The sequence below is a fragment of the Hypanus sabinus genome, chromosome 25 (genome assembly GCF_030144855.1).
Source record: "Hypanus sabinus isolate sHypSab1 chromosome 25, sHypSab1.hap1, whole genome shotgun sequence".
NCBI classification, from domain to species: domain Eukaryota; kingdom Metazoa; phylum Chordata; class Chondrichthyes; order Myliobatiformes; family Dasyatidae; genus Hypanus; species Hypanus sabinus.
In genome coordinates this window covers 12065743-12093205 of record NC_082730.1, presented here as the reverse complement: position 1 = coordinate 12093205, position 27463 = coordinate 12065743, and the positions used below count along the sequence as shown (strand labels likewise).

The window sequence follows — 27463 nt, the reverse complement described above, 5'->3', positions numbered from 1 at the left end:
TGGGCCTACTTTGTAGTGTGTAGGAACAGAGGGATCTTGGGGTGCACGCCCATAGAACCCTGAAAGATTCCTCGCAAGTTGCTCAAATGGGTAAGATGGCATATAGTATAACCATATAACAATTACAGCACGGAAACAGGCCATCTCGGCCCTTCTAGTCCGTGCTGAACGCTTACACTCACCTAGTCCCACTGGCCTGCACTCAGCCCATAACCCTCCATTCCTTTCCTGTCAATATACCTATCCAATTTTACTTTAAGTGACAATACCGAACCTGCCTCTACCATTTCTACTGGAAGCTCATTCCACACAGCTACCACTCTCTGAGTAAAGAAATTCCCTCTCGTGTTACCCTTAAACTTTTGCCCCCTAACTCTCAAATCATGTCCTCTTGTTTGAATCTCCCCTCTCAATGGAAAAAGCCTATCCACGTCAACTCTACCTATCCGCCTCATAGTTTTAAATACTTCTATCAAGTCCCCCCTCAACCTTCAACACTCCAAAGAATAAATACCTAACTTGTTCAACCTTTCCCTGTAACTTAGGTGCTGAAACCCAGGTAACATTCTAGTAAATCTCCTCTGTACTCTCTCTACTTTGTTGATATCTTTAAGGTATGTTTGCCTTCATTAGTCAGAGGATTGAGTTCAAGAACTGTGAGGAAACATTGCAGCTCTGTAAGACTGGGATTAGACCAAACTTGGAGTACTGTGTTCAGTTTTGGTCGCCTCGTTGTAGGAAGGATGTAGAAACTTTAGAGGAGGTCCAGAGGAAATTTATGAGGATGCTTCCTGGATTAGAAAGCATGTCTTATGAAGATAGGTTGAGTGAGCTGGGGCTTTTCTGCTTGGAGCGAAGGAAGAAGAGGTGTACAAGATGTTAAGGGGCAGAGAGATCGAGTGGTTTTCTCCCTAAGATGGAAATGACTGATATGAGAGGGAATAATTTTAAGGTGAATGGAAGAAGGAATAGAGGAGATGTCGGAGGTACTTTAAAAAAAACACAGAAAGTCGTGGATGCATAGATCACCTGGCCAGGGATGGTGCCAGAGCCAGATATATTAGAGACTCTCAGATAGGTGCATGGATCACAGAAAAAACTGGAGAGAAAGGTGAGAGAGAAGGGTCAGATTGACCTTAGAGTAGGTTAAAGGCTTGGCACAGTATCATGGGCCAAAGGGCCTGTACTGTTCTCTGTTCTATCTCTGTGCACGTGTCTCTGATGTTGCTGATTGTATCTGCATCTCACCATACTTCTGAACATGAAAATGCACTAAACTCGACTGGCTGGCCATTCTGGCTTGTCCTGGAAAAGGTGGTGGTGTGTCTTCTTCAACCACTTCAAAGCTGCTCCAGGTTTCAATTGAAGGACAGACAATGTATTTCTAAATCAAGAAGGTATGCCATTAGGAGAGGAAGCTGAAACTCGTGGTTTCACCTTGAAACAGCTTCTCTTACCCCTCTTGGTGGTAGTGACATCAGGGTTAGCATGTGCTGTTGGAGGATCTCTGGAAGGGGTGAATTTCAGGAGTGTGGATGGTGTAAAATCAAAGAAGCAAGATTAATTCACATGGAGGTATGGTAGCATAGTGGCTAGCACAATGCTTTATAGTACAGGTAACCCAGGTACAAATTCCCACCACTGCCAGTAAAGAGTTTGTGTGTTCTCCTTGTGACTGTGTTGGCTTCTTCCGGGTGCTCTGGTTTCCTCCCACTGTCCAAAGACGTACTGCTTGGTCGGTTGTAAATTGTCCTATGATTAAGCTAGGATTAAATCGGGGGATCGTTGGGCAGCACGGCTCAAAGTGCTGGGAGGCCCTATTCTGCGCTGTATCTCAATAAACAAACAAACAAACAAACAGACAAATAAATAAATAAGCTGTGTTAATTAATACATTATGTTAATTATAGATGTAAATTACTCCTTTGTATTCAAAGTTCAAAGTAAATTTATTATCAAAATACGCACATGTCACCCTGAGATTGATTTTCTCATTGGCATTTATAGTAGAACAACCAAATGCAGTAGAATCAATGAACAGCCACACGCAAACAACGACAAACAACTAGAGTGCAAAAGAAGACCAACTGTAGAAGCACAAAATAATAATGAGTAGATAATGCTGAGAACACGAGTTGTAGAGTCCTTGAAGGTGAGCCAGTAGGTTGAGGGATCAGTTCAGTGTTGAGGTGAGTGAAGTTATCCACTCTGGCTCACGAGTCTCTTGGTTGAAGGGTAATAACTATTCCTGAACCTAGTGGTGTGGGACTTCCTTCCCAGTGCTAGCAGTGATAAGAAAGCACGGCCTGGATGGTGGGGGGTCCTCGATGATGGACGCTGCTTTCCTGTAGCGACGCTCCCTGTAGATGTGCTCAGTGGTGAGGAGGGATTTCCTTGCAGTGGACTGGGCTGTAAATTAATTATAATTAATCAATGTTAATGAATGAAAATTGATTCAATTAATACTCATTAATTAACATGGTTCAAGCTACTAGAGCTGGCTGCACCTCCCCTTCCAGCTCCCCCATAGAAAGACGTCAATGTTGACCTGGCTGGCTCCATGATATCTATGGGTAAGATCCCAGAGGGAAGGTTGAAGTGGGCAAGCCATGGACAGGTAAATTGGGCAAAGGAGGTGGTGAGGAGGGAGTTGCTGGGCATGGAGGAGATGGCAATTGTGACTCCAATAGAGACAGGTTTCTCCAGCCTCCCAAATTTGATCTCTATCTGATAATGGAATGAAAATTTGTATTTAGCCATATGGGTAAGTACAGCACTGGAGCAGGCCCTGTGGCTCACAGTGTCTCAGCTGAATGTAGACCACAAAGTAATTAATGGAAGTGAATTTCCAAAGTCTGAGTACAGTACAAATAAGCCATTATCTCACAAATGTAATACACGCAATCATGAACAGATTTATGTCCAAATCTTTTCATTGCTTGACTGTGCTTAAAAGCTTAGGGAGCCATTGCATTGGAATGGCCCACAATCTTCTCTACTCAGCCCTTATAGACTTCACTGGAACACCATTTAATCGATGTCCATATCTTACACATGTAAAGTACTGTGCAAAAAGTCTTAGGCACGTGTATGTACAGCTAGGGTGCCTAATACTTTTGCACAGTACTGTATTTGTTAATGTGGAGCAGAAAGTGAGTTTGAAAATCTGGCGGGGGCAAAGGATGTTGGGAGTGATGAGGTTGGAACGCCACAGGAGGGATGTGGGACAGGTGGCAGAGGAAGAGTGCGAGGGAAAGGGTAGCATGGGTACACTCACACCCCTCCCTGAGGCACCAGGCAAGGTCATTAGATTCCAAACAACTGGTTCATTGATCATTACGGAATGTGCTTCCCGCTTCCTCCCCTCTCCCTTCCCCTTTCCCCAACCATGATTCTCCCTCTCCCTGTCCCATTTCCACTCTCTGTCCACAACAGAGACCCATGGGTTTATCATCACTTACAAGAATTTAAAAAAAAATTCCCCATGAAGTTTATTGTAGGGAGCTCCCATAGAAGAGGAGATGAGATCAGAAAAGACCATATTGATGGAGGGACAGGCTTCAGAATCTAATTGATTATCCCCGGCACATGTTGAGAAACGTGTTGATTTGCCACAGCAGTTCAGTGCAGTACGTAAACCTTACAATAAATCGCAAGAATATACAAAAAAAGTGCAAAAAGAGAGCACAATAGTGAGGTGGTGTTCATGGATCGCTCAGAAATCTGATGGCAGCGGGGAAGAAGCCGTTCTTAAAACATTCGCCGTGTGTCTTCAGGCTTCTGTGCCTCCTCCCTGAGGGTAGCAATGAGAAAAGGCATGTGACGGTGAGGATCCTGTTGAAGATGGATAACATCTTCTTGAGGTGTCACATTCTGACGGCCATGTGGCTTAATCCTGCTCCCATTTCCCTACAATCTTAAGTCCTTCTGGTTTGTACCAAGTGGTTAACACAGCACATGTGTTACTCAATCATTTGGGTGTTGAAAGTCAGATGACATTTTCTTTCCAAAATTCCTGAGAATACACATTTTAAATAAATTTACCTCAAGAACCAGGTACAAGAAGTCCGTTGGCAAAAGCAAATCCCTATTTCACAAGAGGAAATCATGTTAAAGATTGGAGAAAGTCTAGCCTCAACTTTCAGTCATTAATGGCTTTGTTGACTTGTGTCTACGTTTCAGTAGGATTGCTCTCAAATGAATGGATTAGAGGAGGTAACTTATTAAGTCCGGTGAGATTTAAGGATAATTTGCAACCAAGTGAGTTGTGAAAACCGAAGACCAAATCTTTCTCTACTTTTAGTGAAATATCCCTAAATTATTTACAAAGTCATGAGAGCTGGCACCCTCAGGGAGATGAATGGCATTTGAAAGATGGGTAGATACTCAGAGATAGGAATAGAGTGGATTTAGTTGTGTTCATGTGGGAGGACCCTTCCATTAAATTGAGGTCAGCATAATTCATTGGGCCAAATGGCCTCTTTCTGTAATGAACTGATTTGAATGAAGACAAGATTTTCACTGTAATTTGGTACATGTGAAAAAAAATTAGAACAATATTCTGTTTCCAGTAATAACAATTGAATGATTCCCTAGTATGATATGATGGGTTCCTAATCTCACAACCTACCTTGCTGTGGTCTTGCACCTTCTTGTCTGCCTGCTCTGCACTTGCTCTGTAACTGTAAAACTTTATTCTGCATTCTGTTATTGTTTTATCTTTTACTATCTCAATGCTCTGTTGTAATGAATTGATCTGTGTGAACAGTATGCACATCATAGTTTGCACTGCACCTCAGTACAAGTGACAACAATAAACCAATTTACCAATTTGTTAGTTTACTGGTGACAGACTACTTCCAGAGCTGTGATTTTTCACGCACTGAAGGCAGGATCCAATAGCATAAATACACTCAGTGGCCACTTTATTAGGTACACCCGCTCGTTAATGCAAATATCTAATCAGCCAATCACGTGGCAGCCGCTCAGTGCGTAACAGTATGCAGACATGTTCAAGAGGTTCAGTTGTTGTTCAGACCAAACATCAGAATGGGGAAGGAATGTGACTGTGGGGTGATAGTTGGTGCCAAATGAGGTGGTTTGAGTATCTCAGGAACTGCTGATATCCTGGGATTTTCACACACAGGAGTCTCCAGAATGGAGTGAAAAATAAATAAAACAGTAAATAACAGTTCTCTGAGTGAAAGTATCTCGTTAATGAGATTGGTCACGGGAGAATGGCCAGACTGGTTCAGGTTGACAAGATGGAACAGCAACTCAAATAACCATGCATTTCCACAGTGGTGTGCAGCATAGCATCTTTGAATGCACAAAGCTTGAAACCTTGAAGTATATGGGTTACAGCCACAGAAGACCATGAACATACACCCAGTGGCCACTTTAATAGGTTCAGGAGACACCCAATAAAGTGGCCTTGGCGAGGAAATCCAGTGTTCCCCAATTTTTCCTGCAGGCCATTGTCATCCATTTTCTTGTTCATTTGCTAATAAATAATATTGTAAACCATTAGGAGTGAGAATTCACCTGGACAAGGGAGCGCACGATAATAGTGTTCAAGATTTAAACTGTTTGTTTGGAAGTAAATAGAGGAATAAACACAGGCAACCATAAAAGCGAAGTGATCTTATGCAATACAAGCCTTCCAGGACCAGCTGCAGTGAAGCATCCCCACAGCATGATTCAGCCACCACCATGCTTCAAAGTAGGGATGGAATGTTTTTGATGATGTGCGGTGTTTGGCTTACACCGAACATAGCATTTAGTCTGATGGCCAAAAAACTCAATTTTGGTTTCATCAGACCATAGAACCTTCTTCCAGCTGACTTCAGAGTCTCTCACATGCCTTCTGACAAACTCTAGCCGAGATTTCATGTGATTTATTTTCAACAGAGGCTTCCTCTTTGCCAGTCTCCCATAAGGTTAAGACTGGTGAAGCAGATGGATAACTGTTATTGCAGTCTCTCCCATCTCAGCCACTGAAGCCTGTAACTCCTCCAGAGTTGTCATAGGTCTCTTGGTGGCCTCCCTCACTAATCTCCTTCTTGCACAGTCACTCAGTGTTTGAGGGTGGCCTGCTCTGGGCAGATTTACAGCTGTGCCATGTTCTTTCCATTTCTTGATGATTGACTTAACTGTACCCCAAGGAATATCAGTGACTTGGAAATTTTCTTGTATCCACCCCCTGACTTGTGCTTTTCAATAACATTTTCACAGAGTTGCTTGGAGTGTTCTTTTGTCTTTATGGTGTAGCTTTGGCCAGGATACTGACTCGCCAGCAGTTCGACCTCCTCCTTCTTCTTCTTCTGACTTTTAATGGTGGTTGGCAGTCTAACTTGGAGGTGCATTACTGCCACCAACTGGACTGGAGTGTGGTGTGGAGAGTTGGGAAATAAAACCCCTACTAGTCCTTTATTCTTTACTAAATTACCCCCAAAAAGCCCTATAGATTTTAAATAATGAAAGACTATATTGTGAATTAAATTAAAGTCACTTCCATAATGTAGTAAGGTTTTTAAATGAAAACTGTCAACTCTCAAAGCTAGTAATGCAGCTTTCATTTGCTTTATTTCAACCTTATATGCTTCACATTGTAAATGAATATGTTCCAATGTTTCATAATGATGACAAACTTACACAACCCAGAGTGATGTTTTCGAACAAGATTAAGGAATAATTAAGCATAGTATGCCCAATTCTACGTGGAGTCAATGTAATTCCTTCCCTTCTTGTCTTACCCCCTTCTCCTATCAATCTGACAGTAAAGGTGTCTCCCCTTATGCCCATTATCCCACAAGTCTTGCCGTAATCCCCTAATTCTTATCTCCACCAACCCCTTAGCTTCTGATTTGCTAAATGGACGGTCTAAATCCACAGATGAACTTTTTTGGGCAAACAATTAACCCGCTCACTCCCCTCAACACCTCTGTGTGCGGGGACCCATAAGAAGACATTTAGACCAATACTTGGAAAGTGAAATAAAATTTGAAGAGCTTCCGGCAGTAAATCTGACCTACTGCTAGAATGACCTGTTTTAAGCCTGGTCAAAACCAGAAAAGAATCTGAACTAATTATAACCTTGCAAGGACAGATTTCCTCTACCCACAGTAAGCCCAAAATGCTGGCAACTAGTTCTGCAGTATACACCAATAAATAATAAGATGTTACTTTATTGTTACTTGTAAAAACGGCCACACCAACACTCCCTGTTAAATTATCATTTGATCCATCAGTAAAAATGGTTAACATACCACAATAATTTTCCTTAACATACTGATGAACCAACAGCCTCTCGGTCTTATCAGGGTCCTTGGATTTTATTAAATTGTGCAACCAAAAATCAACTAAAGTCATTGGAATAAAGGTGGGGTTACTGAAAAAGCTACAGTGGGACAAATTACATAATCGTACAAACCCATATTTCTAGTGTGATGAGAACCCAACCACCCAAAACTATAAACACTCTTCTTGTGATGTTCCCAACAGTGCTAACAGGACGATCATTCCTTTGCCCCCTCAAATTAACCCAGTACGTTAACAACAACTTCAACCTCTGCAACTGTAAGGGTAATTGTCCCATTTCAATCAGTAAAGCTGAAACAGGAGATGACCTTATTGCACCACAACACAATCTTGTATAACATCCAAACATTTTAAGTTTGAAGATGACGCTGATCCACAAGCCACGTTGCCATAATCAAGCACCGATCTAACTAAACAAATATAAATGATCAGCAGTTGGGTGTATTTTTACTACAATTGCACCTTGTCTGCACACAGTCATTTAACTAATTATGTGACTTCTAAAACCAATTGGCTGCGCTGCTGATGGTTCGGTGTGTCATATTGAAGGGGGTGAATACTCATGCAATCAATTATTTTATGTTTTATATTTGTAATTAATTTAGATCATTTTGTAGAGATCTGTATTCACTTTGACACAAAGAGTCTTTTTTTCTGCTGATCAGGGTTAAAAAGCCAAATTAAATCCACTATGATTCAATGTTGTAAACCAATAAAACAGGAAAACTTCCAAGGGGGATGACTACATTTTCTAGGCACTGTACGTATATAGCTAGGGTGTCCAAGACTTTTGCACGGTACTGTAGCAATTTTATGTATTGCACTGTACTGCTGCTGCAAAAAACAAATTTCGTGACATATGTGAGTGATGATAAACCTGATTCTGATATGGGTCTCTATTGTGGACTGAGAGTGGGAAGGGGACAGGGAGAGGGGAATCATGGTTGGGAAAAGGGGAAGGGAGAAGAGAGGGAACAGGAAGCCCCAGAAATGAATTCTGTTATGATCAATAAAAGTAATTGTTTGGAATCAAATGACCTAGCCTGGTATCTTAGAGCTGGGTGCCTGCACCCGTGCCACCGTCTGTCCTAGGCACTCCTTCTCTACCACACCCCTCCCACAGCACTCCAACCTCATCACTCCCAACATCCTTTGCTGCTGCCATCCTCTGCTCCACGTTGACAAATACAGTACTGTGCAGAAGTGTTCGGCACCCTAGAATCTATATAAATGTGCCTAAGCACTGTATGTCATGAAATGTGTTGTTTTGCAGCAGCAGTATGGTATAATACATAAAAAGACATTATAAATTTCAATGAGACGTATGTATATAAAAATTAAGTTAGATAAGTAGTAGAAAAAGAGAGGGGAAAAATAGTGAGGTAGTGTACTTTGTCCATTCAGAAATCTGATGGCAGAGGAGAAGAAGCTGTTCCTGAAATGTAGAATGTATGTCTTCAGGCTCCTGTGCCTTCTTCTTGATGGAAGCAATGAGAAGAGGGCATGTCCTGAGTGACGGGGTCGTTAAGTGTCTTGAGGCGTTGCCATTTGAAGATGTCCTCGATACTGGGGAGGCTGGTGCCCATGATGGAAATGGACAAGTCTACAAATCCAGAAGCTTTTTTCCGATCCTGTGCAGTTGCCGCTCCATACCAGATGGGAATACTTAAATTTACTGCTCACAATATGTTTTCCTCTGCACTTGCATGTTTTGCAGAGCTCCCCCCACTTCATTTACACATATGGAGTCATAAAGTTGTAGTGCAGACAGTGCAGGAGCAAGACATTTGGCCCATCTAGTCCATGTCAAACTGTTCCAATGAGCTGCACCTGGACCATAGCTCTCAGTACCCCTCCACGCATCTACCCAAACTTCTCTTAAATGTTGAAATCGAACCTACATGCACCACTTCCTCTTCCAGCTCATTCCACACTCGCACCACACTCTAAGTGAAGAAGTTTCCTTTAAATATTCCACCTTTCACTCTTGACTCTGGCCTCTAGTTCTAGCCTCACACAACCTCAGTGGGAAAGCCCTACTGTTTGCACTTACCCCATCTATACCCCTCACATTCTGTCAATCTCTCACGCTCCAGGGAATAAAGTCCTGCTGAAGGGTTTTGCCCCAAAGCATCAACTGTCCTTCTTTCCATAGATACTGCCTGGCCTGTTAAGTTCCTCCAGCATTTTATGCGTGTTGCTCAGATTTCCAGCAACTGCAGACTTTCTCTTATTTGTGAAAGTCCTAACCTGTTCAACCTTTCCCTATAACTCAGGTCCTTGGAATACCCTTGCAAATCTTCTCTGGACTCTTTCAAATTTATTGATATCTTTCCTATAAGTAAGTGACCAGAAATGCACACAATGTGCCTAACTGACATCTTATATAACCTCAACATATCATCCCAACTCCTGTACCGAATACTTTGATTTATGAAAGCCAACATGACAAAAGCTCTCTTTACATTCTATCTACCTCTGATCCCTCTTTCAAGGAATAGTGGACCTGTGCTACCAGATCCTTCTGCTCTACCGCACTCCTCAGTGCACTGTAGTTCACTGTGTACGTCCTACCCTGGACTGTGCACCCAAAGTCAATAACACCTCACACTTTTCTGCATTAAATTCCATCCGCCATTTTTGGGCCTGTTTTCCCAGCTGCAAGCTTTGATAGCTGACTTCATCCCAAATCCTGGTGTCATCCACAAATTTGTTGATCCAGGTTACCACATTATCATCCACGCTGTTGATATTGATGACAAACAACAATGGACCCTGCACCACTGTCTGGCTCTCCTGGCAAGCTCGTGTGTTACTCAAAACGAAATTCCTGACGGGCAGAAGGTTTTTCTTTATCCTAGTGCCAGGTGTTTCAAAACCTTAAGCTAATGAGGCTGAATAGCTCAGCTCAAGAATGGTTCCCAGAGCACCTCAAAGTTTAGCCAGCATCTAGGATCTGGTAGCTTTTGTAATTTCCTACTTCTGGAAATTTCCTTTGGTTGAATTCTGCTCTGCGCTTTGGGTGATAAATTACAAGCAAAAACACCGCCACCCAGCTTTGCTGTGAAAATGTTGCTGGCAAAGACACAAAGAAAATGCTGCAGGACCTCAGAAAGACAGGCTGCATCTACAGAGGGAAATAAATGGTCAGTGAGGCCCTTCATCAGGAAGGGGGCAAAAGTCAGGGTGAGAAGGTGGGGGAGTACAAGCTGGAAGATGATAAGTGAGACCAGTTGAAGAGGCAAGTGGGGGAGAGGGGAGAATAAAGTGAGAAACTGGGAGGTGATAGATGGAAGAGGTAAAGGGCCGAAGAAGAAGAAATCTGATAGGAAAGGAGAGCGGACAATGGGAGAAAAGAGGAGGGCTTAAATCTTGTGTTCATGAGAGCAAGTCAAATCACGCCACTGAGTGCAAGATGCAATCAAGCAAATTATCAGCTCTGCAATTAGAAGGAAGGCACTTGACCTTTGCCAAGGAGACTAAATTCTGACATTTTAATCAAGAGTTATTAAAAGACAAGAGTCTCTCAAGAGCTCCTGACCTCATGTGTTCCTGACAGCTGAAGCTGCGGAAAGGCATGGTAAACAAAGCCTTACTGAACCATGGACGACAGGATCAGCTCAACAGCTGCCTGAGAGGATGGGTCAGATAGCTAACTGAAAGGAGACAGGGAATGGAAACAACACACGCAGACTCCAGGAGGAACTCAGCAGCCCAGGCAGCATCTGTGGAAAAGAGTAAACAGTTGGTGTCTCGGGCCTAGACCCTTCTTCAGGACTCGGCCCGAAACGTCAACTGTTTACTATTTTCCATCAATCTGCCTAGCCCGCTGAGTTTCTCCAGCAGTTTAGACCATCAGAGGAGCAGAATTAGGCCATTCAGCCCATCAAGTCTGCTCCACCATTTCATCATGGCTGATCCTGGTTCCCATTCAACCTCATGCCCCTGCCCTCTCTCCATATCCTTTGATGCCCCGACCAATCAGGAATCTTTCAAATTCCACTTTAAATATACCCATAGACTTGGCCTCCACTGCAGTCTGTGGCAGAGCATTCCGCAGATTCACCACTTTTTGGCTAAAAAAAGAAATCCTCCTTGCTTCTAGAAGGTCACCCCCTCAATTTTGAGGCTGCGCCCTCTAGTTCTGGATAACCCCACCAGAGGGAACATCCTCCCCACATCCACCTTAAATAGTCCTTTCAATATTCGGTAGGTTTCAATGAGATCCCCACATACTCTTCTGAATTCCAGTGCTACTAAGGGCTCCTTCTATATTAACACTGTCATTCCCGGAATCAGCCTCATGAACCTCCTCTGGACTCTCTCCAATGACAACACATCCTTTCTGAGATATGGGGCCCAAAACTGTTCTGCGTGCGTTCCTTTGGATTTCCAGCATTGGCAGATATTCTCGTGTTAGGGAAAGGAAGGCCTGCCAGTTAAAAAGCCGAGTCGCCAACGTCACAAATGAAACCGCACTCAAATGCTAAGGGGTGATTAGACTGTTTCCTGATGTGGCCACTTTATTGGGTATCCCCTGTGCCGAATGAAGTGGCCACCGAGTGTGTGTTCGTGGTCTTCTGCTGCCGTAGCCCCTCCACTTCAAGGTTCAATGTGTTGTGTATTCAGAGATGCTCCTCTGCCCACCACTGTCGTAACGCGTGGTTATTTGAGTTACTGTTGTCTTCCTGTCAGCTTGAACCAGTCTGGACACTCTCCTCTGACCTCTCTCATTAGTAAGGTATTTTTGCCCACAGAACTGCTGCTCACTGGATGATTTCTTTGTTTCTTGTCCATTCTCTCTTACTTACCTCTAAAGACCGCTGAGCGTGAAATTCCCAGGAGGTCAGCAGTTTCTGAGGTATTTAAACCACCCAGTCTGGCATCAACAATCATTCCACGTTCAAAGAACCTTTCTTTCCCCATTCTGATGTTTGGTCTGAACAACAACTGAACCTCTTGACCATGTCTGCATGCTTTTATACATTGAGTTGCTGCCGCATGATTGGCTGATGAGATATTTGCATTAACAAGCAGGTGTACGTAATAAAGTGGCCCTCGTCTGTATGTTTGCTTCAGAAACAGATTCTTCCCCTCCACCATCAGATTTCTGAGTGGTCCATAAACATTACCTCATTATTACGCATTGTTAATTTATTTCATAATTTATAGTAATTTTATATCTTTGCACTGAGCCACGGCTGCAGAACAATATCATACAAGACAGTGGTCATGAAGCTGATTCCAACCTTAAAAAAATGCTGGAGGAACTCAGCAAGTCAGGCAGCAACTATACAGAAATATAAAGAGCTGAGGTTTCGAGCAGAGGCCCTTCATCAGGACTGGAAAAGGAAGGGGGAAGAAGACAGAATAAGGGGGTGGGGGGGAGTACATGCTGGCAGGTGATAAGTGAACCTAGGTGAGGGGGAAGGTGGGTGGGTTGGTGGGGTGGTGAAATGAGAAGCTGGGGATTGGCAGGTAGAAAAGGTAAAGGGTTGAAGAAGAAGGAATTTGATAGGAGAGGAGAGTGAACCATGGGAGAAAGGGAAGGAGGAGGGGACCCAGGGGGAGGTGACAGACAGATGATGAGGAGGGAAGAGGTAAGAGGGGAGCCAGAGTGGGGAATGGATAACAGAGATGGAGGGGGGGGGGAAATGACTGGAAGCTGGAGAAACTAATGGTGAAATCCAGGCCTTCTAGTGTTTTCCATGTTCTAAAGATGTATGGGTTGTGGTTTGGGTTAGTAAATTCTGGACTTGCTATATTGATGCTGAAAGCTTGGTGATATTTGTGGGATCCCACTAGCACATCCTCGACTATTTTGGTCATTAGCACAGATGACACATTTCACTGTATGTTTTGATGTTTCAATGTATATGTGACAAATAAAACTAATCTTTAATCGATAATCTGATGCTCTGATCCGATCTTTAATCCGGTCCTTTTCTTGACCCGCTACAGTTTGTTCATAGAGCAGGTCGCTCAGTTGAGGATGCATTCTTCAACATTTGGGTGTCCCCCATCGCCTATGGGAGGATCTTGTTTGTGGATTTTTAGCTCCACTTTCAACACTGTTGTTCCGGAGTTGCTTCACAGCAAGCTAACACATCTAGCTGCACCCTACAGTGTCTGTCAGTGCATTACGAACTTCCTGGCAGGGAGGAAGCAGCTTGTCAGGCTGGATTCCGACTTATCGATTCCAATGCCGATAAGCACACAGGCTCTCCACAGGGCTGCGTTCTTTCGCCCCTCCTGTTCTCACTTTATAGAAATGTCTGTTCCTCCACAGACACATGATTGTGGATAACACGACTGTAGTTGGTCTCATCTGTAATAATGATGTGACCTGCTGTCAAGCAGAGGTAGGCCATCTTGCAGGATGCTGTGCCTCTAACAACTTGGAGATGAATGCTGCCAAGACAGTGGAAATGAGGACTGACTTCCACCAACAACCCCCTACCTGCCCCCCCCCCCTTAATGGTCAGGCTGCATTGGTGGCCGAGTCATTCAAATTCCCGGTACTAGCATTGCCAACGCATTGAAGTGGGACAAGCACGTTACGCTCACCTCTGGGAAAGCTCAGCAGAGGTATGGTAGCGTAGAGGTTACCACCATGCTTTACAGTACCAGCGGACCAGGTTCAATTCCCGCCACTGCCTGTAAGGAGTTGGTCGTTTTTCCCGTGACTGGGTGCTCCGGTTTCCTCCCACAGTCCAAATACGTACCGATTGGTAGGTTAATTGGTCATTGTGAATTGTCCTGTGATTAGACTAGGGTTAAATCAGGGGTTGCTGGGGGGCTGGAAGGGCTGGAAAGGCCTATTCTGTACTCTATCTCAATAAATTAAATAAATAGTGAGATGGATCTTCCAATGCCAGTTCATGAAGCTTAACATCTCAGGGAGCGTCCCAAATGAATTTTTACCCAGCCATCATTGAGAGTGTTGTGACCACCTCTGTCACCATTTGTTTTCCCACCACCTCCATCCTCTCCAGGTCCACTCGGAACAGAATTGGCCGTCAGCTACCGATGTTAAGAGACCTGTTCATTGCCAGAGTGAATTGAAAAGAGCTGGAAACTTTACTGCCGACTCCACCCTCCCGAGCAGTGACCTATTCACCAAATCACCTTCTGGGAGATGCTACAAGTCCATCTCCATCGTGACAATGCATCGTCTCTGACGATTCCTTCCTGCAGCTATCCAGCTTCTCACCAAAGCTCACTCAGTTGGAACACCCTAACTGTCCCCGCACAACATCCATCACCTGGTCTTTCCTGCTCTCCTTGTTCTGTTGACTATTATTGAGTCTGTTCATATGTTCACATTTATTGAAGTCTGATTATTGATGTTTGAGCATGTGACCGTTCTGCTAATTGTTGATTGCTCATGGCTGTTTGCACTGTTGTCTTGTAAGTAGTTGGTTGCTATTGTGTTGTCTGTTACGGTATTGTCCTGTGCTTTATGCTTGGCACTGAACCACAGTCAGTTCTGGTATCGTTCACCTACTGGCAATAAAGTGATTCTGATTCACTGCTTTGCACTCAGACTGCCCTAGCATCGTAAAGTCACGCAGAATGGAAGCAGAACCTTCAGCCTCACTGCTCTATGCCTCATCAATGAGACCCACGAGACAGTGTTTGGCATAAGTACAGACACATTGGCTAATCTAAACCTCGGCTCTCGTGTCCCATTCTACATTTGGCCCGTATTCCACATCCCCAAGTCCAATCCGCCGTTTATTAGCACATTGAGCACATTGAGTGGGAGTTTGCTGTGTGAGAACTGGCTCCATGTCAATACAAGGAGAGCTGCCACAGGGAAGCAGCGTCCCCCACGGTCCAGGCCATGATCTCTTCTCGCTGCTGCCATCAGGAAGGAGCTACTGGAACCTTAGGTCCCACGCCACCAGGTTCAGGAGCAGTTATCACACTACAACCATCAGGCTCCTGAACCAGTGCAGATAGCTTCAATCACCTCAACACTGAATCAATTAGCTTGTGCTCCTTCCCTTCCCCCATTTCCTTATTTTGGCTTCTTCCCTCTTAATTTCCAGTCCTCTTGGATGGTCTCAGCCTAAAATGTTAACTCTTTACTCCTTTCCATAGATGCTGCCTGACCTGCTGAGTTATTCCGGCATTTTGTGTGTGCCACAACCTAAGGACTCACTTTCAAGGACTCTACAACCCATGGTCTCAATATTATTTATTTATTTTCATTATTATTGAATTTGTCTTCTTTTGCACAGTGGTTGTATGTACATCTTTGTGTGTGGTTTTTCATTGATTCCGTTGTATTTCTTTGTGAGTGCCCACAGGAAAATGTGTGTGTACTTATACAAGAACTTCACATTGAACGTTGAGCAGAATTCCCTTGGCTGGGCACTCCTTGGGACCTCATGGCTGTGACAGATACATAGACATGTGGGCATGTTTTAAATTTCTTGATCAACTTTCTATGGATCAGTCCCTCCAGGCTAGGGTTTGAGCTCGGACTCCTGGATTGGAGACTCTGCAGATTAAGAGGGTGCCACGGTGGTGGTGAGCTCAGCCCTGTAACAGTTCAGGGTGCCCGGAGTTCAGAGTTCAATCCCAGCGGTGTTCTGTAAGGAGTCTCTCTACGTCCTCCTCAGGGAAGGCCTGGATCTGCAGCATCCTCCCACTATCCAAACCTGTACTGGGTGGGTCAATTGCCCCATGATTAGGTTAGAGTTAATCTAGTTTGTTGGAGGTTACTGGGGCGCCTTAGCTTTAAGGGTTGGAAGGGCCTACTCTGCGCTGTGTCACTAAATAAACAATAAGATAAAATAGTGTTACCACATTTGATTGTGTTCCATCCATAATTTAGAACGTGCAGATTCAACTACTGGGGCAAACAGTGTTTATGTATATATTGCTATCCTATAGAGTATAGAATATTGAATGCTATAGAATACCTTGATGAATATTGAAAGGCCTGGATGGAGTGGATGTGGAGAGGATGGTTTTTCTCGTGGGGGAGTCTAGGACCAGAGGGTACAGCCTCAGAGAAGAAGGATGTCCTAGAACAGAGATGAGGACGAATTTCCTTTGTCCGAGGGAGGTGAATCTGTGGAATTCATTGCCACGTATGGCTGTGGAGGCCAAGTCATTGGGTATATTTAAAGCAGAGGTTGATAGATTCTTGGTTAGTGAGGGTGTCAAAGGTAGGAGAGAAGGCAGGAGAACAGGGTTGAGGAGGATAATAAATCAGCCATGTTGGAATGGCAGAGCAGGCTCGAATGGCCTAATCCTGCTCCTGTGTCTTACAGTCCTCTGGGCCATTTTGGGAAACTGGTTCTCAACCCCTTCCTCCCTCTGAGTGATGAAAAATCATAGTACCTCCTCTGAAGATTCTGCTGATTATGTATAAATGTTGAAAGCTGAGGGGAAGAAACCACAGCATCCAATGTGTCCCTCTCCATGTTCCAGTTGGCAGAATGTCCTCCCTCACCAGAGGCTGGGGCAGGTTTCCACTGCACTGGTTATTAAGACAAGGCACTGTGAATGATCCTCCTGGAGAATTTTGGCTCCGCTGCTGACTTGGATTAGTAATTCGTGTTTCATGGAAGGTTTTATTTAATAAGTAAAGGGAACATTCTGCTTGTGTAAGCACATCATTAACAAGTGGATTATAGAGAAACCCATCTAACGCTGTTCCTGTCAGTTATTGTGAAAAGGCTGCGATCAAACAAGCCAGCAGCCTTGGCCAGCTCTGCCTCCTGGGTTGTGTATTAGCCTTCAGTCTCTGATATCATTTGATGGACAAAATATGCAAAACAAAACTCAGTGAACTAAAAACCACTAGGTAATACCTTAACCCTTCTGAGTAGTGGGGTATGGAAGGAAATCATATTTGAATAAAATGTTAAGCAGGAGGAAGACTGCAGATGCTGTTAATATGCTGTTGTTTTTTGAGGATGTTACACACTTGGGTGATGGGGTGGAGATACGTCTCTACCAAAGGAGGTGTAAGGTGCTCCTTCCCTCTGCTAGCGAGCAGGTCACCATCAGGCAAGGGGTAGCACCTGCTTAGCCCCCAACCAGGGTCACGTGAAGCCGTGGGAGCAGGTGATGTCCATCACAAGTTCTGCTTATGCGACCACTGACACCAGGCAGACAATCACTGAAGAGTATTCATTATGGCTGGGGTCACTCGTCTTGTAAAGACACTGCCCAGAAGAAGGCAATGGCAAACCACTTCTGTAGAAAAACTTGGCAAGAACAATCATGGTCGAGGAAAGATCACGATTGCCCACATCACATGACATGGCACATAATGATGATGTCATACGACACGGCACATAATGATGACGATAACTAATAGAATAAAGCAGGGAGTGCCAATGAAAGCAGTGAATTTGAATTTTTGGAAAGCTTCCAGACCAGGGTTGGTTAACAGGGTTAGTATACATAGTATTGGCCTAATAAAGTGACATGGAACACAGAACGCTCCAGCATAGTCCTGGCCCTTTGGCCCACAAAGTTCTGTCGACACTTTAATTTACTCTGACTACAACCTAACACTTTCTTCCCACATACTGCTCCATTTCTCATTTATCCACTATCTAAGTCTCTTAAATGTTCCTAATGTATCTGCCCTACCTTAAAGTTATGCCCACTTCTATTAAATATTTTTGCTCTGGGGAAAAGGCAATGTGCGTCCACTCAATCTATGCCTCACATCATCTTGTACACCTCTATCCTCCATCTCTCCAAAGAGAAAAGCCCTAGCTCACTTAACCTATCCACACAAGACCTATCTCTCATCCTGGTAAATCTCCTTTGCACTCTCTCTAAAAACTTCTCCATTCTTCCTATAATAGGTGACCAGAACTGAGCACAATACCCCAAATGTGGTCTAGCCAGGATTTATAGAGCTGGAACATTACCTCACAGCTCTTGAACTCAATCCCTCAATGAAGGCCAACATGCCATACACCTTCTTAACCATGCATGGACTGGGAGCTGTTATTGGACAGAAAGCCAAGTGTGGGAACAAATGGATCATTCTAAGACTGGCAGCCATGACTAGTTGCTGCTGAGTGCCCAGCTATTTACAGCCGGTTGGCTGAAGAGAGCAAATAGAACATTACTAAGTTGACTTATCCATAAAAGAAGATTAAAACTTGTACAGCTCTTTCCTTTAGAGGCAGTGGAACCTGGCAATTGCTGTAATTCTGTCCACATGACATGCTAAAAATGTAATTCCAGAAGGGATAATTAAAGTTCTCAAAACCCAACTCTGGAAGAAAATAAAATCACAGAACCGAAGTAAACTCATTGCTCAATTGCAACTTTAGAACATGGAATATTGAGTGCAGGGATGGGACTTCTGACCCACAATGCCGACACCAAACATGACACCACCTTAAAGTAAGTCTCTTCTACTTGCACGTGATCCATATTTACGCCATTTCCCACACATTTTTCTGTCTATTTAGCAGCCTTTTAAAAACCACTATCGTATCTGTTTCCACCACTCCCCTGGGTACCTGTGCAAAATAACCTTTTATTATTATTTAGTTTTTGAGATACAGCGTAGAATAGGCTCTCCAGCCCTTTGAGCAGTACCACCCAGCAGCCGCCGGCTGGTGGCGTAGTGACATCAGCACCGGACTTCGGAGTGAAGTTCTCCCGAGTTTGAATCCAGCCGGCTCCAAAAACCTGGAGAGGGATGGGCTCCGCCAGGTTTCAGATGCCCAAGACACGCCGTACGATGAGCAATCACCAAAAAGATCGGCACCCCAACGACTCCACCAGAAGTTAAGGAGTTAACACACACACACACACACACACACACACACACTATTTACAATGACTAATTACCCTACTTAATGGCACGCCATTGAACTGTGGGAGGAAACCTGGAGGAAATCCACGTAGTCACGGAGTGAAACGTACAAACTCCTTACAGATAGCAACCGGAATTGAACTCTGGTGGCTAGTACTGTAAAGCATCATGCTACCCACACATCTCCTTTAAACTTCCCTTAAATGCATGTCCTCTAGTGATCAGTATCCCTAACCCACTCATGATCTTGTAAACGTCTATCAGATCTCCCCTCCAGCAAAAAACAACTCAGTTTGCTCAACCTCCCTTTATAGCTCCTCATGGATTTAACAAGCCTCTAAATCCGGGCAGTAGTCTAGTAAACCTATTCTGTAGCTTTTCTGAAGCCTCCACCTGCTTTTGAAATGGGGTGACCAGAACTGCATGCAATACTCCAAAAGTAGCCTAACCAGAGTTTTCTAATCTGCATCTTCCTGACTCTTATACTCAGTAAAGGCAATGAAGGCAAACGTGGTATTTCTTTACCACCCTAACCACTTGCATGGCTACTTTTGGTGAGCTTCATGTCACCTCTGTGCAGAAATTGAATGCAAGGATGTAAGACAAATGAGCCATTCGGCCCCTTAGTTTTTTTCTGGCATTCGATAAGATCATGATTGATCTGATTTTAGCCTCCTCTTCCTAGCCTGCTCACCAAAAACGTGAACTCCTCTAAAGAAGTAAAATCTCTCTATTTGAGCCTTAATTATAGTCATTGGCTCAGAGAACTCCAAATATTCAATATTCTAAATCCGATGCAGATGCAATTTAATGTGGATAAATGTGAGGTTATCCATTTTGGTGGGAAGAACAGGAAGGCAGATTACTATCTGAATGGTGTCAAGTTAGGAAAAGGGGAAGTAGAATGAGATCTAGGTGTCTTTGTTCATCAGTCACTGAAAGTAAGCATGCAGGTCCAGCAAGCAATGTAAAAAGCTAATGGCATGTTGGCCTTCATAACAAGGGGAGTTGAGTATAGGTGAAAATGCCAGAATAAAAAGGTTGTGGGAGGGAAAGAGGTTAGCTAGAAGGTGATAGGTGGGTAGAAAAGATACTCCAGTCTCTTTACCTTTTCTCATCTGCCTATCTCCTCTCCCTGGTCCCTCTTCCTTCTCTTTCTCCTATGGTCCACTTTCATCTCCTGTCAGATATTTTCCTCTCCAACCTTTTATCCCTCTAAGCTGCCTGGCATCACCTACCACCTTCAAGGTATCCTCCTTTCAACTTTATAAAACTTTTGATAGGCTGCACCTACATCATTGTATTCAATGTCCCTTTTAATTTTTTTTTAACAGCTGCACGGACCAACCATTGCACAGAGTAGTAATTCTTTACACCACCTGAAGGCAGCGCGGCACTTTAAATCTTCTTCTTTGCAATATGAATACTAAGAATATTCAGAAAGAAAATTTAAAAATCACATACTTCCGATTTTATTTATTAATTGAAAGGTATGATGAAATACAGTACAACAAAGAAAATCTTTCATGTTTCGTAAACTTTTTCTCATCTATCTTTATTCCAATGGCTGTGCATATGGGAGCATTTCAGTTATGGCACGGCCACGCTCCCTCACAGCTTAGAGGGGAACGGTAACTGCATTCATTTCTAGTCACCCTATTATAGAAAGGATGGCAAGGTTTTGCAGAGTGTGCAGAAGAGGTTTACAGCCTGGACTAGAGGACATGAACTATAAGGAGAAGATGTGTTGTTTTCTCTGGAGCGGCAGAGACTGGGAGGAGAGCTGACAGAAGTTTCAACATTTTTAAGGCACACGGATAGAGTGGACAGTTAATATCCTTTCCCATGGTTGTAATGTCTCATATTTGAGGGCACGGTGAGAAGGGGATTGTTCAACAGAGTTGTGCAAGGCAATTTTTTTACAAGGGGCCTGGAATGGGTCATGAATGGTGGTGGAGGAAGACACAATAGAGGTGTTTAAGAGATTCTTAGAAAGGCACACAAATGTGCAGAGAATTGAGGAATATGGATCTGTATAAGCAGAAGGGAATGGTTTAATTTGTTACAATTATTTTAAATAGTTCAGCACAACATTACGTGTGAAGGACATATCCCTCTCCTGTACTGTTCTGTTGTTCTATGTCAAGTGTAATTTGTGGCCTTCGGTCCTTGAAACTCGGATAAGTAAGCCTTGCTTCTTCTGTCTACCCTGTCGAAACCAGGTCACTGTGTTCAACGTGCAATCTAATGGAGGAACTCAGTAAGTCAGGCAGCATCTTCTGAGGGAAAAATGGACCATTGACCTTTTAGCTTGCAACACTTCATCTGGTCCTGGTGAAGGGCCTCGACTGTCCTCTTCCCTACTGGAAACAGCCTGACTTGCTGAGGTCCTCCAGCATCTTGCACAAGATTCCAGCACCTGTATTTTCCTGTATCTCCAGGTCACCATTTTGTCCATCTGGATGAAGCTCTTCCCAGTGTACTTTTCTCTGAGGAAAACAACTACAACCTTGGAGCTGAAATCCGCTTAAGGAAGGGCAGATTATGAAGTAGGGCAGAAGGAAGGATTAAAGAGATGGAAAAGTTTAGAACAGGAAATTCCAGGGCTTAGGTATCTGAACAATTGGAGTGACACAGGTTGCGAAAATCCAAACAATGAAGCCACATTCATATTTAGGTTTATAGCAGAACATTTATTTGATTTCCATTTTAATTTGATTTAAATTACAGAAAGTGTGATCCCAAATTTATCATCACATTGAAGTTGCTTGTGATACTGATGTCCGCCACTGGAGGGCAGTAAACGCAGCCTTTCAATTCTTCATCCCACCCAGTTCCAGGGTTTCCCTGCGCTTGCAGGACAGTTCCGCACTGCGAGCACGACACGCCCACTAAACTGCCTTTTTCTAAAGCTCCCTTCGGGAAAGAACAGTAGGGCTATTAAAACAAATAAAAAAAGTCATGCCATCTTAAAAGTACCCCCCCCCCAAGTCAGTTAATCTGATCAACCATTGTAGTTAGTTACACCACTCCCCTCTGTCTATTAACTCCATCGTTGCATTGTCAACACCTTAAACCACTTCTCATAAAGTTGTTTACATTATAAACTACATGCTGGTATTTATGTAGTTACGCATATTTTATTCCAAATCTGTATTGTAACCTCAACTTTATTTTTGACATAATTCTTTATTATTGTTGAAAGTTGTTTTTAAACATAATTGATCCTTGAAATAAACATAATGAAGCCTTCGGTTTCTCCCACAGGAGGATAATATAAGAACTAGGAGCAGGAGTATTCTATCTGGCCCATCGAGACTGCTCTGCCAATCAAAAAAACTCATGACTGATCTGGCCCTGGACTCTAATCCACCTACCTGCCTTTCCCAGATAGCCCTTAATTTCCCTGCTATGCAAAAATATATTCAAAATGTGTCTGCAGTCTTTTTAATGAGGCAGTCTGTACTGCTTCCCTGAGCAGAGAATTCCACAAGTTCACTACTCTCTGGGAAAGCAGTTTCTCCTCATCCCCATCCTGAATCTTGAGGCTATGTCCCCGAATTCTAGTCTCACCTACCAGTGGAAACAACTTTCCTGCCTCTGACATATTTACTCATTTCTAAATTCTACATCTCTTTAAGAACCCCTCCCCCTCATTCTTCTGAATTTCGGCAGTTATAGTGGGTGGCACGGTGGCGCTGTGGTTAGCACAACACTGCACTGTCCCGGCGACCCGGGTTCAATTCCCACTGCTGCCCGTGAGGAGTTTCTATGTCCTCCCCGTGACCTTGAGTGTTCCGGTTTGCTCCCATGGTCTGAAGACATACTGGTTGGTAGGTTAATTGGTCATTGAAAATTGCTCCGTGATTAGGCTGGGATTAAATTGGGGGATTGCTGGGTGGTCTGGCTCGAATCTCACACCGAATCGCAATAAATAAAAAAAATATAGAATAGAATATTACAGCACAGTACAGGGCCCTTGGTCCGCAATGTTGTGCCGACCTTAATGCCACCCTTCCCTCCCATAAAGCCCTCTATTTTCCTATCATCCATTTGCCCATCCAAGAGTACTCTAAATGCCCCTAATGTATCTGCTTCCAGCACCGCCCTGGGCAGGGCATTCTAGGCATCCACCACTCTCAGTGTAAAGCCCTACTTCTGACAGCCCCCACCCCCGTACTTTCCTCCAATCACTTCAAAATTATTTTGCACTTGTACTAGCTATTTCCATCCCAGGCTAAAAGTTCTGGCCGTCCACCCAGTCTATGCCTCCTATCGTGTCCTCACAGGTTAACTCCCCGTCTTCCGAAGTCCTTTTGCTTCTTGATCTTCCACCTACAGTCTCCCAGCCCGGTGAACCGGCCTGTCTCACCAATGAACTTGTAACAGTAACTGGACCCTCTTCCCTTCCTTCACACACTACAACATCAGGCATAACTTCCTAGTACCTTCCAGAGTGAAGATTGACACAAAATACTCATTTAGTTCATCAGCCATCTCTTTGTCTCCCATTATTACTTCTTCTGCCTCATTTTCTAGCAGTCCTATATCCACTCTCATTTCTCTTTTATTCTTAACATACTTGAAAAACTTTTACTTTCCACTTTGATATTATTTGCCAGCTTGCTTTCATATTTCATCTTTTCCCTTCTAATGATTCTTTTAGTTGCTCTCTCGGTTTTTAAACACTTCCCCAATCCTCCATCTTCCAACTAATTTTTGTTTTGTTGTATACCCTTCCTTTTGCTTTAACTTCCCTTGTCAGCCATGGTTGTATGATTTTACCATTTGAGTATTTCTTCATGTTTGGAATACACATAACCTGCACCTTCCTCATTTTTCTCAAAAACGCACGCCATTGCTGTTCTGCTGACATCCCTGTCAGCAGCAAATTCCAAGTTACTTTGGCCAGCTCCTCTCTCGTACCACTGTCATTTCCCTTACTCCACTTGAAATACTGCTACATCTCTTTACTTTCGCCTTTTCAAATTTCAAGTTGAACACAGTCATAAGGGTTCTTTTACTTTAAGCTCCATTAATCACCTCCGGTTCACCACATAACACCCAATCCAGTATAGCTGATCCCCTAGTGGGCTCAACGACAAACTGCTCTAAAAAGCTCTCTCTTAGGCATTCAATAAACTCATTCTTGAGATCCATTACCAACCTGACTTTCCCAATCGACCTGTGTGTTAAAGTCTCCCATGACTACCATAACATTTCCATTTTGACTCACCTTTTCTATTTCCTGTTGTAATCTGTGGTCTACCTCCCAGCCTCTTTTGGGAGGCCTGTATATAACTTCCATCAACGTCCTTTTACCCTACTCAACCCACAAGGGTACAACATCTTCCGATCCTATGTCACATCTTTCTGCTGATTTGATGCCATTCCTAACCAGTAGAGCCACATCAGCCCCTTTGCCGACCTCCGATATAACGTGTAACCTTGGACATCCAGCTCCCAACTACAACCATCCTTCAGCCATGATTCAGTGATGGCCACAACATCATACCTGGCAATCTGTATTATTGCAACAAGATCATGCCCCTTATTTCTTATACTATGTGCGTTGAGGTACAGCACCTTGAGTACCGTATTTGCTGTCCTTTCTGACTCTGCGTCCCTAACGATTTGATACTCAGCCTGTGGCTGCAACCAGGTCCCATCACCTGCCTGCCCTTCCTGACGGTCTGACTGCACACTCTCTTTACGAGAGGCAGAGATCTTTTCCCCCAGGGTTGTCGTGTCTAATAGCAGAGGGCATGCATTGAAGGTGAGAGGGAGTGGGATCACAGGCAATGCGAGGGGCAAGTTTTTTATACAGAGAGCGGTGGTGGTAGCAGTAGATACATTAGGTACCTTAAAGAGACATTTAAGTAGGCAGATGAGTGTGAGGGAAGTGAAAGCATATGGACGTTAGAAATAGAACGAAGGACAGTAAAGCACGGAGCAGGCCCTTCAGCCCACAATGTGGTACTGAACCAGCTAAAGAGCAAATCAAAAACACCCAAACACTAATCCCTCCTACCTATACCATGTCCATATCCCTCCACCCTCTGTATATCCATGTGTCTATCCAAATGCCTCTTCAAAACCTCTAATGTATTTGTCTCTGCCACCATACCAGGCAGCTCATTCCAGGCAACCACCACTCTCTGAGTAAAAAACTTACCCCTCACATCCCCCCTGAACCTACCTTCAACAAATGCCCTCTGGTATTAGACATTTCAATCCGGGGAAACAGATACTCTCTGTCCACTCTATCCATGCCTCTTGTAATCTTATAAACCTCTATCAGATCTCCCCTTTGCCACCACGCCTCCAGAGAAAACAACCCGGGTTTCTCCACCCTCTCGTGAGCGCACGTGCCCTCCGAACCAGGCCCTCTTGACTTTTGAACTCAATGCCTCGACTGACAAAAGCAAGCATTCCATGAGCCCTGGTAGGCCCGAGGTAGTCTTGGAGCGTTGTGTAGGCACAATGGGATTAGTTTAATCGGCTGTAAAATTACTAATTTATTTGACTTGCACAAACACAAAGGGCCTGCTCTGTGCTGTACTGTTCTATGTTTATGTAACGTCTGACACAGTGCCCAGAGTTAACGTGACACCGGGTGAGGCAGGTATTGAGCGCCTCGATCCACAGATCACTGTTGACACCTGTCCCTCTGCTTACCACCACACCGTGTTACTGGGCACGCTCAGAACTGGACACACAGGATTCCGACCTCATGATCGATAAGGTCACTCCTCAGCCTCCTACCCTCCAACGAGTAAAGTCCTGCCCACTCATCTGTACTGATTTTTATTTATTGAGGTACAGTGCCCAGACGCCCCCCCCCCACCCCACCAGTTGAATCCTCACGGGACGACTTGTGGGATTGTGGGAGGAATCTCATGGGAAGAATGTACAGATTCCTTACAGGTGCTGCTGGGAATTGAACCCGTGTCACTGTTACTGTAAACTGTTATGCTAACCACTATGCTACCATGCCGCCCGTGGGACGTGGGGGGATGCTGGGTCACCTGGAGTGAAATCACTCGGTCCGGGAAAAGTCAGAATGGAGACATCCCTTCAACCCATCTAGTCCACGCCAAATATGTTGCCCAGAGAGTTGGTCCAAACTGCTTGCATTTTCCACATCACCCTCGAAACCTCTCCTATCCATGTCCTTACCTTTCATAGGTTGCTAAAATGCCCACCTCAACTGCTATTTCTGGCAGCTCATTCCAAAGATTCACCTCCCTTTGTATACCGAAGCTGCCCCCGAAGACCCTTTTAAATCTCTCACCCAATCTTAAACCCATGCCTTCTTATTTTTAGCACCTCCTCCCGGTACAAAATACTGCGTGTTTTCAGTGTCTATGCCCCTCAAAGTCTGACCTGTCTATATCACATCGCTGCTTAATCTCCCACTTTCCAGGGAATAAACTCTCAACCCACACAACCACTCCTTGTCAAATCTGGCCACAGGTTCCAGCAACGCTTTCCCTGCATGCTTTCTAGCTTAGGAACGCCTTTCCCATAACAGGGTGGCCAAAACCGAACACAGCATTCCAAGTGAAGCCTCACCAATGTCTTCTATAGCTGCAACGTTACTTCCCAACTCCCATGACATCGGTGAGGCCTAATTTGGAGTATGGTGTACAGTTTTCGTCCCCTACCTACATGAAAGCTGTAAATAAGATTGAAAGAGCACAGAGAAAATTTACAAGGATGTTGCAGGGGCTAAAGGATCTGAGTTATGAGGAAAGATTGAATAGGTTAGGACCTTGTTTCTTGGAACATACGAAGATTGAGAGGAGATTTGATAGGGGTATCCAAAATTATGAGGGGCATAGATTGGGTAAATGCAACCAGGTTTTTTTCAATGAGGTTGGTTGGGACTACAACCAGAGGTCATGGGGTAAGGGTGAAAGGTGAGAAGTTTAAGGGGAACATGAAGGAAAACCTCTTCACTCAGAGGGCCGTGAGAGTGTGGAATCAGCTGCTGGCATAGGTGGTGCATGCAAGCTTGATTTCAACGTTTAAGAGAAGTTTAGATAGGTACGTGGATAGTAGGGATATGGAGGGCTACGGGCGAGTTGATAGTAGACAGTTTAAACATTTTGGGCTGAACTAGATGGGCAGAAGGGCCTGTCCCTGTGCTGTATTTTCTATGACTCTACACTCAATACCTGATTGATGAAGCTTGCCAAACATCTTCTTTACCACCCTATCTACCTGACTAAACGCTTCCAGTAAACTGTGTACTTACTCTCTCAGGTGCCCCGATGCATAACGCTTTGCGCTAACCACTATGCTATCATTCTGCCCCAGATGTGCTGCCAC

At 44.1% G+C, this 27463-nt stretch overlaps 2 protein-coding genes across 3 annotated transcripts in view; one reads left to right on the top strand and one right to left on the bottom strand.

Annotated features, from left to right (window-relative positions):
* LOC132381014 (general transcription factor II-I repeat domain-containing protein 2-like) overlaps positions 1-27463 on the top strand; it is a 112895-nt gene that overhangs the window by 30238 nt on the left and 55194 nt on the right. Inside the window, exon 4 of one of the 2 annotated variants that reach the window (XM_059950095.1) lies at positions 14316-15510. The exons of the other annotated variant lie outside the window; for it this stretch is intronic. The gene's annotated coding sequence lies outside the window, so the exon portion shown is untranslated. The remainder of the gene's footprint in view (positions 1-14315; positions 15511-27463) is intronic. 2 annotated transcript variants of the gene reach the window in all.
* LOC132381015 (N-fatty-acyl-amino acid synthase/hydrolase PM20D1-like) overlaps positions 21907-27463 on the bottom strand; it is a 109411-nt gene continuing 103854 nt past the window's right edge. Inside the window, exon 12 of the mRNA XM_059950099.1 lies at positions 21907-22045. Coding sequence (XP_059806082.1) covers positions 22036-22045 — 10 coding nt within the window. The 3' untranslated portion in view covers positions 21907-22035. The remainder of the gene's footprint in view (positions 22046-27463) is intronic.